General features: G+C 42.2%; 1 protein-coding gene across 3 annotated transcripts in view; it reads right to left on the bottom strand.

The window, feature by feature from the left end:
* Nucleotides 1-18,001, bottom strand: part of LOC134225836 (protein sax-3) — a 979,605-nt gene that overhangs the window by 9,478 nt on the left and 952,126 nt on the right. For 2 of the 3 annotated variants that reach the window (XM_062706210.1, XM_062706209.1), the window contains 5 exons: nucleotides 10,334-10,747; nucleotides 9,674-10,267; nucleotides 9,439-9,616; nucleotides 9,173-9,344; nucleotides 8,531-9,034 (listed from right to left, as the gene is read on the bottom strand). In XM_062706210.1, the coding sequence (XP_062562194.1) occupies nucleotides 8,531-9,034; nucleotides 9,173-9,344; nucleotides 9,439-9,616; nucleotides 9,674-10,267; nucleotides 10,334-10,747 (1,862 nt within the window). The remainder of the gene's footprint in view (nucleotides 1-8,530; nucleotides 9,035-9,172; nucleotides 9,345-9,438; nucleotides 9,617-9,673; nucleotides 10,268-10,333; nucleotides 10,748-18,001) is intronic. The other variant, XM_062706211.1, reaches the window with a different exon arrangement.

The following is an 18,001-nucleotide window of genomic DNA, read 5'->3' as shown; positions in this document are numbered from 1 at the left end:
TCTCAAAGTTACGTGCCATGATATCAATGTCGTCGGCGAAACCAAATAACTGGACGGACTTCGTGAAAATCGTACCACTCGTGTCAATCCCTGCCCTTCGTATTACTCCCTCCAGAGCGATGTTGAATAGCAGACACCAAGACCATCACCCTGCCGTAACCCTCTACGCGTTTCGAAGGGACTCGAGAATGCCCTGAAACTCGAACAACGCACATCACCTGATTCATCGTCGCCTTAATCAACTGTATCCGGAAATCCGTGTTCGTGCATTAGCTGCCATAGCTGGTCTCGATCGATTGTATCATATGCGGCTTTGAAGTCCATAAATAGATGTTTTAGAAATGTTCTGAGCTTCTAATAATCCATACTCCCTATACTTATTAGAACGAATGCAGGTTATAGATGCTTAAGCAATTCATAAAGCAAACATTTATTAAATCCACCACGCAAAAAAGGTGATTTTAAAAATATCCTATTTTTATTTATTTATTTCATCTTTGGTTCAAAACCACACAGACTACAGTATCTTAATCCTATTTTTGAAGACAAGCTTACTAACATTATAATCAAGCATATCACATACATCGTTAAACAATCTACAACATCTGTCAAGTGGTTTATTGTAACCGTAAGCAGTGCGGTGCGCCGGGGTCCAAAGCAATTGGGGATTGTGTAGTCGGCGGCTAGGTGCGTGGAAGTTGATTTCCCGGAGCACGCTACTGCAGTCAATGTTATCACGGATCATGTCAAAAATGTAAAGTCGTTGTAAATGCGTTCGGCGTTTGGAGAGTGTTTGCAAGCCAATGAGCGTACATCTGTGCTCATACGGTGGCAGGTTATCGGGATTGGTCCATGGCAGCTGTCGTAATGCGAATCTGACGAAACGCGTGATGCATAAATCGCATGGTAAGGAGCCCATATTTGAACTCCGTACTCAAGAATGCTTCGGACCAATGAGCAGTATAATGTTTTCAGAGCATAAACATCATCGAATTGTGCAGAGTTGCGGCGCAGGAAGCCAAGCATAGTGTTGGCTTTGGAGATTGTCTTTGAGATGTGCTCGTTGAACCGAAGCTTACTGTCCAAGGTAAGGCCAAGATCCTTTATGGAGTTAACTCTCATAAGCGGTGACTGGTCCATCGAATAGTCAAATCTGATTGGTGAGTGAACACGGGAAAAATTAATGATTCTGCATTTGGTGGCGTTGGCTTGCATTCCGTTTATCTGACACCACGATGATAAGCGCACAATGTCGGCTTGAAGTGCACAGCAATCTAAAGCTGACTTCACGACTCGGTAAATTTTCAGGTCATCCGCAAAAAGCAGCTTGCACGAGTGTAGCTGATCGCAAACGTCATTGATAAATAGCGTAAAAATTTAGGGTCCTAGGTGGCTCCCTTGTGGAACGCCAGACAGAATCTCGAATTCATCGGAACTGGCGTCACGAACCTTGACGAAGGCTTTTCTTGAAGTCAAGTACGAATGAATCCAGTTGACGATCCACGACGGTAGACCAAGACGGTTCAGTTTCAAAATAGCAAGATCATGCGGAACTTTATCAAATGCTTTCGAAAAGTCAATATACACAGCATCTACTTGTTGCCGCTTCTCGATGCATCCAATAACACTATTGGTGAAGCTCATCAAATTAGAGATCGTCGAACGTTTTTGCATGAATCCATGCTGGAATTCAGATATAACGGATTTAACGGCTGGGTAAAGCTTGTCATGCAACAGTCTTCCTAGTACTTTGGCCAAACAGTTCAGGATCGAAATGGGTCGATAATTTTCCACGCTATGTATGTTGCTGGATTTGAAGATCGGTGTAATTGATGCGTGCTTCCAGGCATCAGGGAACACGCCATCCGCGAGTGATCGGTTGAAAATTGTCAGGGCTGGGACAGCCAGCGAAGCTGCACAGTTTTTTATGAACGACGGTGGAATCTGATCTGGACCAGGTCCCTTCGAAACGTCAACTGCATTAAGAGCGTTAAAACCGTGTCAATACTGAGGTTTAGCTGCGGTAGATGGATGTTGAAGCTTCGTAACTCATCTAAATATTGTTGTGGCGGTGAATGGTAGTCTGACTCAAACACACTGTGAAAGAACTCAGCAAACAGATTTGCAGAAGTGTTGTCGGCGGAAGAATTATGATTACCATAGAAGACGTTATTCGGAATACCAGCTGACCTTTTGCGAGTATTCACAAAAGACCAGAACGATGAAGGGTTCTTTTTGAGGTTCCGTTGCATTTGTTCAATATACTCACGGAAACGAACTTCATGCACGCTGTTATACTCAGCTTCCGCAAGTTGAACAGCATACTTATTCTCAGTTGTCCTGGAACGAAAATAAGCTCTTACTATGCTATTTGTTTTGAACACACATGAAAGTGAAGGGCGTCCAATAATGGTTTCGCCAAGGGCGCTAGGACGCCACGCTACGGCTCTGTTCCTCAGATATTTTTTTTCATTTTCTTCGAGAATTCCTTTAGGGATATCTTTGAAAATTTATTTAAGCATTCTTTCATAAATTTGTTCAGGAATGCATTTGGATTTCAGATCGGTATTTCCTTTGGAGAAACTTAAAAAAAACCATCTAAGGGAATTGTTCGAAATTCGTTCGGAAATTCAGTTGATGCAAAAGTATAAGCATGACCAATTGCTCGTTCGCGTGGCCAACATCTACTATCCTTGTCGCATATTATGATGTCATGCAGTCCCATATGAATTTTCGTCGTTTTCTAGTTAGAATCTATAACGGTCATATTTATCATTGTATTATCGAATGCAACTTTTACTTTACAAAACACATAAGGAATTGCTCCAGATATTCGTTCGATTTCTTTGGAGATTCCATCGGAAATCATTTCTGCAATTCTGAAGATTGTAACTTTTTCGATGATTCCTTCGTACTTACCTAGAGAATTTCTTCTAGCAATTCTTTCAAAACTCCCTTTGAACCTTCGAAAATCCTTTTAAAATTTCCATAGAAATTGGTCTCCTTCGGGAATCTATTCAGAAATTTATTTAGGAATCCCTTTGAGGAACTCTTTGAAAGTTCTTTTAAGAATGTAATCGAGAATACTTTTAGATATTCTTTAGAAAATTACACTAAGAATTCCTTTGGAAAATCCATTTAGAGTACCGTCAAATGGGGAAGATGATCATTGAGGTGAAGATGATCATGTGATGTGTCAGTGTCAAAAGTGTCTAATTTTTTATGAAACGGTAGTCAACAATATTATCTGTTCAAGTAATGCTACCGCTAGGTAGAAAATCCGAGTTTTTCGATTATAATCATGGAAATGTATTTTGTGGAAGAAAGAGAGAGATAGTCATAAATGACGCTATATTCGTTTCAAATATTGACTTCGAAGACTTCTATACGTAGTAAATTCACCATTCATACAAATAGCCTAGTGTATTTTGATGGCTAGGTCAAAATGATTTTTTTTTCCAATTTCGTTTATTTGGTAGGCTCAGGCGTGTATAACACTTTACGGAGCCACGTTTCTTTGAGATATGTACAATCGACATAATCTTATTATTAAATTAGTAAGAGAGGGAAATAAGCCAACGTACTCGTGGTGACTCGAGGTTAGGTTTACAATGTTTAAGGATGGACGGGGATTAGGATTCGGGAAACACAATGATTTTAGTAGAGCTGTCTTTATCAACTTAACCCCAAACCAGATTACTCAAAAAATGTGTGATAATTTAATTTATTTTAATAAATGTGAACGCATTTCAGAAAACTAAAGTTGTTGATTATTTTAACGTATAGCAGTACATGTTTTGAAAATATTTGTATCGATTTAAAATGTAAACACACATTGTTATTGCATGTTTTGTTTTAAAAATGATCATCTTCATCTTTAATTATGTGATTTGATTAGCGTATTTTTTCAAAGTTATGGATCCTTTTCATCTTTTGAGAAAGTTTCACGCATGATGCATTGATCACCAGGATAGCTAGGGAGAAGTGCATGGATTACTGTTCAAAGTAAGTAATTCCCCAGGAATTCTTTCGGAAGCCTCTTCAGTGATTATCAAAACACGGAGAATTTTTTTTGAGTGGTTTCGCCGTATATGTATAATCAACTTTAAGGATAAATATTCAATTCGATGAGTCACGTGTAGTGGTGGCCGATACATTTTGAAATGCGGAAATGGAAATGGGGCTGGGTCGATCACACCCCACGTGCAGGCGGAAACGAAATCTGTGTAAAAGCATTAGACTGAAATCTGGACATCTCAGAGGCAGAACCAGAGGTTCATGGTGGCGTAGCTTTGCAATAGATCGATTAAGACAATAGCTGGACATCGCTAAGGGTGTAGATCTTTCAAGTCAGCCCTTTGTACCCTTTGCACGGAAGCTAAAATGGAGGTCTATAAAATATCTGGTCACAACATAACTCATTTTCATATATAGAGACTAGACGAACTAGCCCGAACTCTAGATCGATTTCAATTCGAGCTGATGGCTTTCTTCAGAACTCATAAAAACGTTGTATTTTGACAATTTTCAAACTTTCCCCGTCAAATTTGCCAACTTTTTGTATGTATAAACACAGTTGATCCCAAGACGAATCGATTAGCGAGAAAACCATACAAATAGGTCAACCTGTTCGCGAGGTATAATGCCTCAAAGGAAATGCAAACTCATTTTTTTACACGAAAAAAAATCTCATAGCACTCTAGAAATATGTTTGTTTAACTGCAATTTATTTATTTATTTATTTATTTATTTATTTATTTATTTATTTATTTATTTATTTATTTATTTATTTATTTATTTATTTATTTATTTATTTATTTATTTAAGTATTCACCTACATCTGACCCATGTCCTAATGAAGTTTGATTTAAATTAACATTTTCGTTCATTCCGTTTTCATCGCACCAACGCAGAGTGCGTAAAAATTAGGTTGAAGAACAACACAATTCAGCAAAGAGTACAGTATTCTAAAAAAAACTTGAAGTCGTCAGTGTACGGGACCTTCGCCGAGCTAAGCAAGACTTTGACATACAGGATACAAGTACAGGTCTCAGCACGCTGCCCTGGAGTACACCCGAGGTAATGCTGAATGTCCGGACCGTCAGGCGTCAACTCGAATGAAAGCCATTCTGTCCATCAGTAAACAAATCCGAACTTAGCATGGAGTGTCTTCTGGTGTTCCTGTAGGACCAAAGTCAGCATAGTTTGAAAACTTTCCGCTATTGTGTTTAAATGGACCAATCTGGTGGTCTTGATAGTGCTTGTGATGTGTTCTCGCGAAACCGATGAGTGAGCGCATCGATTCGCAGCAGAGCAGTGGGTCAATACCAGAACAGCGGAAATTTAAATCGTTGTAGTAGGGGAGATGCGGTCAATATGCGCCCCCTAAGCTAATCATTTAATTAAATGATCATTTCCTGCAATTTTCAATGTGTTTATCAATAATCTAACATATCAGTCATCATAAAAATGAATCAATTCAAAATGAACGATGCTGGACAATATGCGCCACCTAAAAATGATAATCAAAATATTCTAATATTTTTCAGCTTAATTTTCAAACTCTTCTGTACAAGATTAGTGTCAACTCTATTCTTTCAGTTAGTCAATGTCTCAGGCTGATGGTAATAAGAAAAAAAATATTTATTGTAGGGGGAATGACGGCTTTGGCAGGAGGTTTTTTATGACTGGCTAGGCTCAAATTTGGCCTAAACATTCTTTGCATATCAAAGAATATTGTGGCCAAATTTCATAAAATGTGGTCGACAAAAACCCCCTACCAATAATAGAACAAAACCTGCCAAAGCCGTCTTTCCCCCTAAAACTTTGCCGAGAAATAATAACACAATAAATGGTTGTTGAGGATAATGATGATGGGTTACAAAATAATGTATTTTACAGGATTGTCGTTCATTGTACTTTCCTTAAAATGAGGTGCGCGTTCGATTTTATGGTGAAAGCTAATAAAAAAATTAGATTGATCACCAAGCGCTCTCAAAGTAGTGTAGTTTTGGGCAATCAAATAAAATAGTTATAAAAGCAATATCGCAAATCTTCACTGATTATGTTGATTTTCCACCTCAATATATTTTTAATGCAAATCAATTTCCAAAAAAGTAGATTACGCGCTGAAAACATCGTCAAATCATGAGATCCAGTGATAATAACACTGACTTGAAATTGCTTGTACCTTTTCAACATGGCCACCATCAATTTCGATCAGAAAAATGCGGTTCTTATTACAAGCCGTTTTAAACTATTCGCAATGCAAATATTCTCATTGGGGTTATTCATTTGACCACATTAGGACAAAAAATTATGGCATTATTCGAGCTTTGTAAATATGATTTATTACGCTCTTCATCACAACCGTAGAGCTGCTCATAAGATCAATACGCATTTGACGTTTTCAGAATATTTATGAGAGGTTTATTGATAGCAATAAGAACGACAATAAAACTGAGCAACTAGCTTTGGTGATTGCTATTTTAAATCCACTATAAGAATTGAATAAATTCAAGAAGCATGGAAATTGTTACTTGGGAAGATCGGCTCTCCTTTGTGTATAAAGATAGAAATTGTAAAAAGTTTGAAATTGAGAGTAACTGAGAATATTATTGAAATTATTCCGATTGTAAACAATTATTGTATTTAAAATCGTAATAATGATAAGTGAAGGACCCCGACAACAGTCACGACTATTATTCATTAAATTGTGGAAAAATGTTCCAGCTTCGTTGAAATCTAACCGTGGTTGGATGTCAGAACAGGTAGGGACACGGCAGGTATTTTCGTCTGTTCGTCATAGTCTCGAAAACCAATAAAAAAGACGCTTTTTTGTAAAACTCATACGTACCAAATCGTAAGTTCAGGAGAAACGTTCTGCTATAGTTGAGTTCTAGCAAATGTACGTTGCTTTCGTTGGTTTTAGCCCCTACGACGAAGGACGGAAATACCTGCCGTGTCCCTACCGTGTTGACTCTAATTCCGAATATGACTCATATTCCGAACACTGGCGTTTTAGCAACCTAGAATTAAAATTTTCAACGTTTTTTCTTACAGAGGATGAATAATACAAATGATTCTATGGATAGAATTCCGCGAATGAAGTTTTAAAGTGAGTGTTCGGCCATTTTAAAGCGAGTGTACGGAATATGAGTCATGTGACATGAAAATCAAATTATGTTGGCGTTTGGTATATGTTAGGGTTCATTAAAAATCCTAGTCATAAGCCAACATTGAATAAATATAGCAAAAAATATGATAAATAAGTGAAAACGAGGGCTCGACATTTATTTGACGATTTTCGGAGCGGCACCCTGTGAATTTCAAATGCCTCTGATTTTCCTTCGGTTACAATATTTTAAGTTTTGACATCTGTAATGCTTGGTAAATAAGTATAAGGGTCTGTTCACAAATTACGTAACGCAGAAATCCGAGTTTTTGACCCCCTCCGTCCCCCTCGTAACAAAAAGTAACATTTTTGATACCCCCTCCCTCCCCCATGTAACGCGTAACTTTAAAAATTTTAAAGGCAGTTTTTTTTCCTTCTCTGAAGCATTTTGAAAGGGTTTTGAAATTTTTTGAACACTGTTAGAATAGGGACTGCTCATGATCAAAAATCAAGGATATCAAGGATGCAGCTAGTAGAAACGAAAATAGAATTTGCGATTATAACCATTTACATAGTTTTGCGGAACTGTGGTGTCGAGAAATACAATATTCGCTTGGTATTTTTAAGCATATCAGTCCCGCTATGTCAGCATGCTTGATTTCGATAATGACTAATATACGATAACGATAAACAGCTTTTACTTCAATCAGTGATTAAAAAAAAAGACATTCAAATAAATTTTTATTCGCGTTATGCGTAACATTTGGTAGTACCCACCCCTCCCCCACCATTTAGTGTAACAAAGTATAACGCAAGTTGGACCTCCCCCTCCCCCCAGAAGCGTTACGTAATTTGTGAACAGACCCTAATGACCACATGTAAAGTATTTAGTGTGGATATTGATAATAAATTTGAAGAAACTACTTGAAACTGTGTTGTGTCAGCACAAATGAGATCGCTTTTTACGCAACCAATTTTATGCCGACTATGGGATTTACGCCGATTTCTTCTTTTTTAACTCAGTTTTTAAAAGGTCCGAGAACACATGGAAAAGACGAGAAATCGATTTTAACGAAGTCTTTTGTACGCGGTTTTCAAGATTTTTTTGTGGATTTGAGGATTCACGCGTTTTTACGTAGATTTACATAGAATTTATCGCTAGATACGGGCCCTTCTTAGCCTAGCGGTAAGATGCGCGGCTATAAAGTAAGATCATGCTGAGGGTGGCTGGGTTCGATTCCCAGTGCCTGTCTAGGTAATTCTCGGTTTGGAAATTGTCTCGACTTCCCTGGGCAAAAAAGTATCATCGTGTTAGCCTCATGATATACGAATGAAAAACGAATGATATACGAATCAAAAAGGGTAAAAAAACTCAAAACCTCAAAAAACGTAAAGTTTTCAAAAAACCCAACTCACCGTTTCTGCTGCTGAATGTGCAGTTCCGAGGGCGGCGTTGGTAGTGCGTGCCCAAGCTGGTGCTGTTGCTGCTGCTGCTGGTATTCCAGAAAGTCATGATGGGCTTGCTGTTGCTGGTGGAATTGCTGGTAGCGCTGGTGCTGCTGCTGCTGTTGACTTCCCCGAGACTGGTTCGACGGGCAGCAGGAAATCGACGAAGCCGACGACGAACTGGGCAGTTTGAAGTGATGCTGCTGTGCTGTTGGTGGCAGTGGCGGTGGTTGGCCCATTCCCGGTGGATCGCAACTCTTCACCGGGCTGTTGTAGATGTCGTCGTTGAAGTACACCTCACTTGGGTTGGACCCGTTGGTGAGGGATGAGGCGGAATGGGGCGGGTGTGGTAGATAGAGATGGGTGGGAGGAAGGGGCTGTTGCGTCGGTGGGCTACGGAGTTCGTTGCTGCTGCTGCGGGACGAGCCGCGTCCCAGGAGCGACGGATCTACGTATTGATATGAATGGTGAGCGCTTTTATGGTGATTATTTATATGTGTGATGGGTTAGTGAGGAGTGCAAGGAAGATAGAAACAAGAAAATTAATTTCGGTTAGTTTTCAGACATCCAGATAGCCAGTGAGAAAAGGGGTTGGAGCCTTGGGTTACTTACTTATAACTAGTTGATAGACCAGAACCGCAGCGTGAGCCTTGGGAACTGGTGGTTGCCCCAATCAGCTCCGAAGGGTACACGTGGTTCAAATGAAGGTGGTGGTCAAGAGCTTGCGGAATAGGTGGCGGATGCTCCGGTGGAGGGGGTAGGAAGTCGATCCAGTTAGAGGGGGCTACAGAACAGCATTTTTCGAGCAATTAGTACCAATTAGAGGCAAACATAGGAGGTTGTAGAACGAGCAAACGAAAAAAGGGGGTTAATCTTACCTGTACTGTAGGGCATTGCGAAAGGCTTTGGATGGCCTGGTCCATAAGGAATATCCGATCTCACGCTGGACGTCGCAGATGAATAGGCTTCGTGATTTGGATACGGCATCTTCCCGTTTTCATTAGGATGGCCGTTCATAATCATCGTGGTTGCGTACGGAGAGGGGTTGTCCGGTGACTATAAAATGGTTTTTGATTATTCGGAATTCTTCAGACATGATGTCATTTAACCCACCTTTCTACAGTTGTAAAACGAAACAATATTTCTCGGATCAACTTCGGCGTAATCCGTGCTAACGTCCGTGTAGTTGGAAGGATTTTGCGATCCCTCCAACAGCTTCATTTCACTCAACCCGGAGTCTTTATCGGTATCGGTAGATCGCCATCCTCGATCGATCCAAAGGCAGTCCTTCCGCGTAAGATTCATATTGGCCAAATCTCCGCTAGTTATAACCGGTACAGTGACCATTGCCTTGCTCATATTTTGACGCTTTTTGACGAAAACGATTACACCAACAACCGTGAAGGTTAGGATGATCAATAAGGCTAACACCACAAACACCATGAACCACGTTTCATGCATGAAGTTGTGCTGTCGGTAGCCTCCAATGTCGCTGAGAGAGTTGTGGGCTCTCGGAGGAGCTATCACGTGCGCTGGATCCATAATTAAGTAAGCGGGCTTAGAGTATGGTCCAGCTCCAACCCGGTTGAATGCAACGATCTGTGCTCGATAGGTCGCACCGGTCGTTAAATTGTTGAGCATAACTGAGGTAGTCGTAGAATTCAGTGTCATCGAAGCGAGGGTCTTAGATGAGTTTCCCGATTTTACCTAAATACAATAATGAAAGAACATCCCATTAGATACTTTTCTGTCTATGAATTTCCCATAACTAACCTGAATTTTATACCCCAACAGCAATCCATTCTGCTGTTCCGCTGGCGGGGGAGACCACTTGACCCACCCGGCCGTCAAATTCAGCATGCCCGTTTGTATGTTAACCGGCGCCGCAGTCGGCGCATCCTCAGCCGTTTGAGCCACCTTGGAATTGCTCGGTTGTCCTTCGACGTTCTTGAAGAACGGCGTCAGGAAGAACTCGTACCGAGTGAACTTGTTCAGATTGGTGATGACGTGCGTCTCGGCGGCATTGTTCGGGATGGTTAGCATGCTGTACTTTTGCGAGTTTGCTCCGAGGTCCCGATAGCGCACGTACAGCCCCTCGATGTATTCCTCGGTGCTGGAGATGTGCAGTTGCCACTCCAGCCGAACGGATGTGGAGCTTATCGCAACGGCGTCAACGAGCTCAAGGATCTGAATGGGAGCAGGAGACAAAAAAATCGAACGGAAAACCGGAGGTTAATGAAATGGAATTAATTTGGCAATAATTTAGCATTTGATAAAGTGCGGTACTGTTGCCGCGGAGAAAAATTGGAAATTTATGGAGGGATAATGAAGCGAAATTTATTCTAGTTTGCATAATTTACGCGGAAGTGATTCATCGATAGGAAATGCAATTCTGGATGTTAATTAATAGATATTTATTAGCTTTCGATTTATTAGCCTTTGTCGAGTGCTTTGCGTGCATCAATACTGCGTTTGCTTACGGTGAACTATTCTGTCGAACGAGCTTGGTTTTGTTTATGGTCAGGTCATGAGTCCTGTGGTGTTTATCTGAGCTGGTGACGGGTTTATGATACCAGTGACATCGGACAGGAAGTAATGAATTGATGGGCTTGGATGTCCCACACGGCGGGCACAACTCGTTTTCGTTATCAAAGCTATCATTAGTCGGAAATGTTTAATTCACATTATATTTCATTTCACAAAAATCTCAATATTGTCTGTATAATTTTATACCCAAGGCCGCTGTATAGCAGTAGTTTTTTAAAACAATGAGATGGTTTCTGATTATATTGTCAAATTTCGCAGTAAAATTATTTATTATGATTGCATTGCATTTTACGGATTCATTGCTTCATTTCATCTAACTTGTATTCAACGTACATCTTCTATTGGTTCTTTAACACTACGAATACCGTGATAAAATTACTAACGCGGACTACCGTGATCAGAAAATCATGGGAACTAAATTTTCAAACAGCTGGTTCTCAGCTGTCTTTTGACCGATTTTCACAATTCTTTTACGGATCTCTTACCCATTTCATCTAGTTATATCATACTGGTGAGTTATGTTTCTAGGGATGCACATTTTTTCTCTAGATGGGCGTGAGTAAGGATGTTTATTTCCAAAACATAGTAGAATTTTCTTTACATGACATATTTCGGTGTCAACAACACTTACAGGTTCCAAAAATATTTTATAACACTATTCTAGCATTGTCTATACTATGTGTAAACAATATGTTTCTTCTGGACATCCCTAGCGACTCCAAAAAGACCTCTATAACTGTTGAAAGATGATATGCCAATTTTGCCAAAGAAAACTACGAAAACCCGTGCCAGTAGAAACCCGTCATGTCCATGCCAGTTCGTAGAGGCCATATGTACGATATTTCACTCAGTTTTGTCTAAACCAGATGTTCTCGGTTCTCCAAACTGTTCTGTAGTTTGGATCAATTGGTATACCAGGTCAACTACGCTCGATAGCTATCCGAAATCGACTAGTCATGTCTATACAAGTCTGTAGAGCCCACGCGTATGATTTGCAACTCAAATATACCCAAACCAGATGTTCTAGGCTCTCCAATGTGTTATGGACCAGTAGAGCGCATACAAGTCTATAGAGCCCACGAATATGATTTGCAACTCTAGAATCTCCCATGTGTTCTGGAGTTTGGATCAATTGGTCTATCAGGTCAACTACGCTCGATAGCTATCTGAAATCGACCAGTCATGTCCACACAAGTCCGCAATGCCCATGCGTATGATTGGAAGCTCAGATACCCAAACCATATTTTCTAGGTTCTCCAAACTGTTCTAAAGTTTGAATAAATGTGTCTACCGGATTAACCAGATCATAACGGAGGAATTCAGAAGGATTTTCAGGTTCAATTCTGTAGGAACTTTCTGCAGACTTCCAGAAAAAAATGCCGGATAAATTCCGCAAGAAACTTCTGGAAGTATTCCAGAAGAAAGTTTAGAAATAATTCCAGAAGAAACTTTTGGAGGAATTTCTGAAGGAACTTCCAGAGGAGTTCCTGAAGGAACTTCCGGAAGAATTCCTGGAGGAACTACCGGAGGAATTCCTGGAGGAACTTTTGGAGGAATTTCTGGAGGAACTTCCTGAGGAACTTCCGGAGGAACTTCCGGAGCAATTCCTGGAAAAATTTCCAGACGACTTCCTGAAGGAACTTCTGGAGGAATTCCTGGAAGAATTAACGGATGAAATCCTGGAGAAACTTTCGGAGGAATTCCTGGAGGCACTTCAGGAGAAATTCTTGGAGGATCTTCCGGAGGAATTCCTGGAGAAATCAACGGATAAAATCCTGGATAGACTTCCGGAGGAATTCCTGGAGGAACTTCCGGAGAAATTCCTGGAGGAATTTTCAGAGAAATTCTTGGACGAACTGGACTTCCGGAGGAATTTATGAAAGAACCTCCGGAGACCTTGGGGGAGCTTGCGGAGGAATTATTTGAGGAACTTCCGGAGGAATTTTTTGAAGAGCTTCCGGAAGAATTCCAGCATGAATTTCCTTAGGAATTCCTGGAGGAACTTTCGAAGAAATTATTGGAGGAACTTCCGGAGCAATTCAAGGAAAAATTTCCAGGCGATTTCCTGGAGGAACTTCTGGAGGAATTTCTGGAAGAATTAACGGATAAAATCTAGGAGAAACTTTCAGAGGAATTCCTGAAGGAACTTCCGGAGGAATTCCTGGAGGAACTTCCGGAGGAATTCCTGAAGGAGCTTCCAGAGCAATTTCTGAAGAAACTTCCGGAGGAATTCGTGGAGGAACAGCGGGAGGTATTCCTGGAAGAACTTCGGGAGGAGCTTAAGGAGGAATTCCAGAAGACTTCCTGGAGGAACTTTCGGAGGAATTTCTGGAAGAAGTTCCGAAGGAATTCCTGGAGGACTTTCCGGAGATATTTTTAGAGGAACTTCCGGAGGAATTCCTGGAGGATGTGCGAAAAAAAAATATTTGAGGGGGGAATTCAAAATTTGATTGGAAAAACAAATGAAATATTGAGCTTTCCGAAAAAAATCTTTAAGAAAACTAATGATTCAATCAATTTATACATTTATTTTTTATTTACCACCCTCTTCATTATCCAAAGACCAACATTACAAAAAAAGGAATTCATATTTGTTCCAGCCTAATAATAATGATAATAATATAGTTGCATCGTTGCAAGAGGCATCCTTCTACACTTCTCTGAAGCCTCCTTATAAGCTGGTAGCCTACATTCAAGAGTCTCAGAAGCCTCTGTTACGAACGACGAGAAACCAGCACCCCGGTGCGACAGGGTTACTCGATCGGCCAGAAATAGGAGACCACAGTAGACGATAAACGTAACGAACGAATGTCATGCGCTATCAATTAATTGTATTTTCTTTCTACCTATATACGTACACATATCAATACAGGCAGTTGGATCAAATTGAGTCTTAAAGCTAGAACAATATTTTTCTTAAATCTAGTTAATTAAAGTCTAAAGCTAATTGTTGATCCTAAGTTGGACGGTTAACACTGAACACACTAAAATTGGACTAGAAATGTAAGTTAAAATGATGAAATTATACCTTGAATTCTAAATAATAATTAAATAAATTTGCAGCTAAAAAGCTGACTCATGCAACATGCAAACACGAGTCGTGCTATAATACGTCCGAAAACTTTCAGTTATTGCTCCATCCAACAAACTTTTTAGACTTACAACCGTGAAATCTAACGAAATGTCACGATCTGGAAATATTCCCGCCTCCGGGGCACCGACGGAGCTGCAGTTGGTAAGTGATGCGTATTCCCAGCAGGCAAGTGAACCTAACCACAACATAGCCGCTCACCCGGGAGGCAATACTCTCGATGTAGCGACTTTGCCCACTGCAGCAACTGTCACCCGTTCAAGACGGAGTCGATCGTCGAAAACAAGTTCTCGAGCATTGCGCGCCTCTGTGGACCTTCAGCGGCTCAAAGAGGAAAAACGTCTGGAGATTTTGCAAGCCCAGCTTGACAAGGATGGAGAAGGCAGCAGCAGTAGCAGCAAGACACATCGTTCACACGGCAGTTCACAGAGAACCCACGACTGGGTACAGAGCCAGCTAGTCCCGACTACAAGCACCACCGGACCAAAAATCATTCCCGTGAGTACTGAGTCCCGGACCGGCACTAAACCCAAGGGCGTTCCAGTGATTCCAGTGACAACCAGTGCAGCCACTGCGAACGAATCGGTTGCGCTCGATGTGCTTTTCGTTCCTTCCAATACCAACCTGGTTAGCCAAGCCGCGCCGATCGAAGAGCCAAGCAGCATCGTCACTTTCGAGCCGACACGTCGTCGATTAGCACATCTACATAATCATAATGCGTGCACAAGTGTGGATACTACGAACGACTGTGCTGGAGCGACAGGTGGATGCATAACTTATTCGACGGATCATCATGCGTTCCCGACGACGGTGAATTTTTCTATTTCGCCGACGCGCACACCGGAGACTTTGATGAAGCAGTTACGTGATCTTCAAATGCAATGTGACAGCCTACAGGAGCAGTTGGCGGCGACGACAACCCGTCAAGTTCAGGAAGTGAAACGACAACCGAGCGGAATTCGGCATCCTGTGCAATCAGTTCCATCAATGGTTGGTGGAGTCATCGACAGTGCCGGGATTTCGGCGAATGTTCCCATGCCAGCGCGCAACGCGGCCTACGAGTTCCCAGTCAGCGTTGGTAACGACAAGGTTACCAGTTCGGTAAGTCAAACGTGCTCCAAGTTTATTCCGACGATTGCTTCCCAATCCAATATGATGAACCTGCTTGAACCATTGCCGTCAATCAGAGCTGCTGACAAAATAAATAAAACACCCCCTCCGGTGATCGAACCATGTTTACTCCCCCCGCTTCTGCCGTTCGTTCCGGCGCATATGAGTACACCCCAAGCTCATTCAACTCCCCCCTCCGTGCATACTGTTTCCTCCCGAATTTATCCGATCGTGTCACCGTTGGTTCCCACGTCTGCCCCGATCGCTACTGGCCCATCTGCTGTCCATGACATTATCCCGCGGCAGTTATTCGGTGGTCCCAGCTCACAGCAACTCGCTGCCAGACAAGTCGTGCCCAGAGAGCTACCTGCTTTCTCCGGAGACCCAGTTGAGTGGCCGTTGTTCCTGAGCTGCTATCAAAATTCTACCGACATGTGTGGCTATTCAGAAGGAGAAAATCTGATGCGGTTGCAGCGTTGCCTGAGGGGAAATGCCTTGGAGGCGGTTCGAAGCCATCTGATGCATCCATCATCTGTTCCATTAATCATTACCACCCTGAAAACGCTGTATGGACGTCCGGAGCAAATCATCGGATCATTACTCGCCAAGGTACGATCTACACAAACTCCAAAACCGGAAAATTTGGAAAGTCTGATCAGTTTTGGTCTGGCATGCAAAAACCTTTGTAGCCATCTCGAAGCTGCAGGTCTTCAAGATCATCTTTCGAATCCCTTACTGCTTCAGGAGCTGGTAAGCAAGCTACCAGCTACATTCAAGCTTAACTGGTCACTTTTCAAGCATCAGCACCTCATCGTCAACCTGACCATATTCGGGTCTTATATAGATCAGATCTTGACAACCGCAAGCAATGTGACTTTTTTGAATTACCTAGAAGGACATCGAAACAAGCAGGAGAAACAGAAGACGAAGGAGGAGATGTACGTGAACGCACACGCTGCAGAGGAGGAAAGAGTGTACAGTACACTGCGCCATATAGTGATCGTCAGGCGAGGCAACAGAAGCTGTGTGTCGCATGCCAGAAAATGGGCCACAAGATCAAGGATTGTCATGCCTTTCACAAGCTGAGTCTCGGTGATCGTTGGAAAATTGTTCAGGAGAAATATTTGTGTCGTCGTTGCCTAGGTTCCCACGGGAAATTCCCATGTAAAGCGAACAATTGTGGACAAAACGGATGCGAAGAACGTCATCATAAACTTCTTCATCCTGGGAATCCACAGTCAGCTAAACCGATCGATCCTATGAAAACCACGAGCACAGTCACTGTTCATCGTCAGCTCAAGCAGGCGGTTTTATTCCGGATTGTGCCGGTATCTCTACATGGAAACGGCAAAACAATTCGGACGTTTGCCTTTCTCGATGACGGTTCTTCCAGGACGTTGTTGGAATCGAAGATAGCTGAGGAACTTGGAGTGACCGGTGACGTACACCCGCTCTGTTTGCAGTGGACAAGTGGTATCGAACGTGTGGAGAGCGAATCCCAGCTTATCAAGTTGCAGATTTCGGAAGAACCAAATTCTTCGCGGCTCGAATTGAAAGAAGTACACACCGTCAAAAATCTCAACCTTCCAGTACAATCGCTGAATTTCAGCGAACTTTGCAAACAGTTCCCGCACCTTCAAGGTCTTCCAATCCGTAGTTACGCCAACGCTGTTCCCACAATTTTAGTCGGGTTGGACAATTCGTTCGTCATGGCGACACGAAAAAGCAGAGAAGGAGCCAAGGGAAACCCCATCGCTGCTAAAACCAGGCTGGGATGGGCGGTGTACGGAACAACGTCTGCTGCAAACGTACCGTCGACACATCAGCTGTTTCATATATCCGCACGTTCGCCCGATCAAGAGCTGCATGAACTAGTAAAGGAGTTTTTCTCGATGGAAAGTGTTGGTGCTGCAGCCTCTGCTATTGAAAGTGAGGATGACAAACGTGCCAAGCGAATTTTGGAAGCCACTACTGTGCGAACACCATCTGGAAGGTTCCAGACAGGCTTGCTGTGGAAATATGATTGTGTTAATTTTCCAAACAGCAGACCAATGGCGGAAAATCGATTTCGCTGCCTTGAACGACGTTTAGCAAAGAAACCGGAGCTACAGGACAACGTGAGAACCCAGATCATCGAGTACCAGGCTAAAGGGTATGCTCATAAGGCAAATTCAGTGGAGTTGGCCAGCTTTGATCCCAAACGGACGTGGTTCCTGCCATTGAACGTCGTAACGAACCCGAGAAAGCCAAATAAGGTGCGGTTGGTGTGGGATGCAGCGGCTAAGGTCCAAGGCCAATCATTCAACTCTGTTCTTCTTGCTGGCCCGGATCTTCTCGCATCTCTTCCCGCAGTCTTAAGCTCGTTTCGTCAATTTGAGGTAGCAATCAGCGCCGATATATGCGAAATGTTCCATCAGATCCTTATCCGACCAGAAGACCGTTCCGCTCAATTGTTTTTATGGCGCGACAATCCATCTCAACCGTTCGACGTGTTCGTGATGAACGTTGCTACCTTTGGCTCCACATGCTCGCCTTCTGCAGCCCAATTTATTAAGAATCGAAATGCCGATGAGTTCTCCGAACAGTTTCCACGAGCGGCGGAAGCAATCAAGAAATATCACTACGTGGACGATTTCCTGTGCAGCGTACATACAGAAGAAGAAGCCATTGAGCTGGCAGAGCAAGTCAAGCTG

This window comes from Armigeres subalbatus, chromosome 3 (assembly GCF_024139115.2).
Source record: "Armigeres subalbatus isolate Guangzhou_Male chromosome 3, GZ_Asu_2, whole genome shotgun sequence".
Taxonomy (NCBI): Eukaryota; Metazoa; Arthropoda; class Insecta; order Diptera; family Culicidae; genus Armigeres; species Armigeres subalbatus.
Note: the sequence above shows the minus strand (reverse complement) of the source record. Positions and strands in the feature narration are given on the sequence as shown.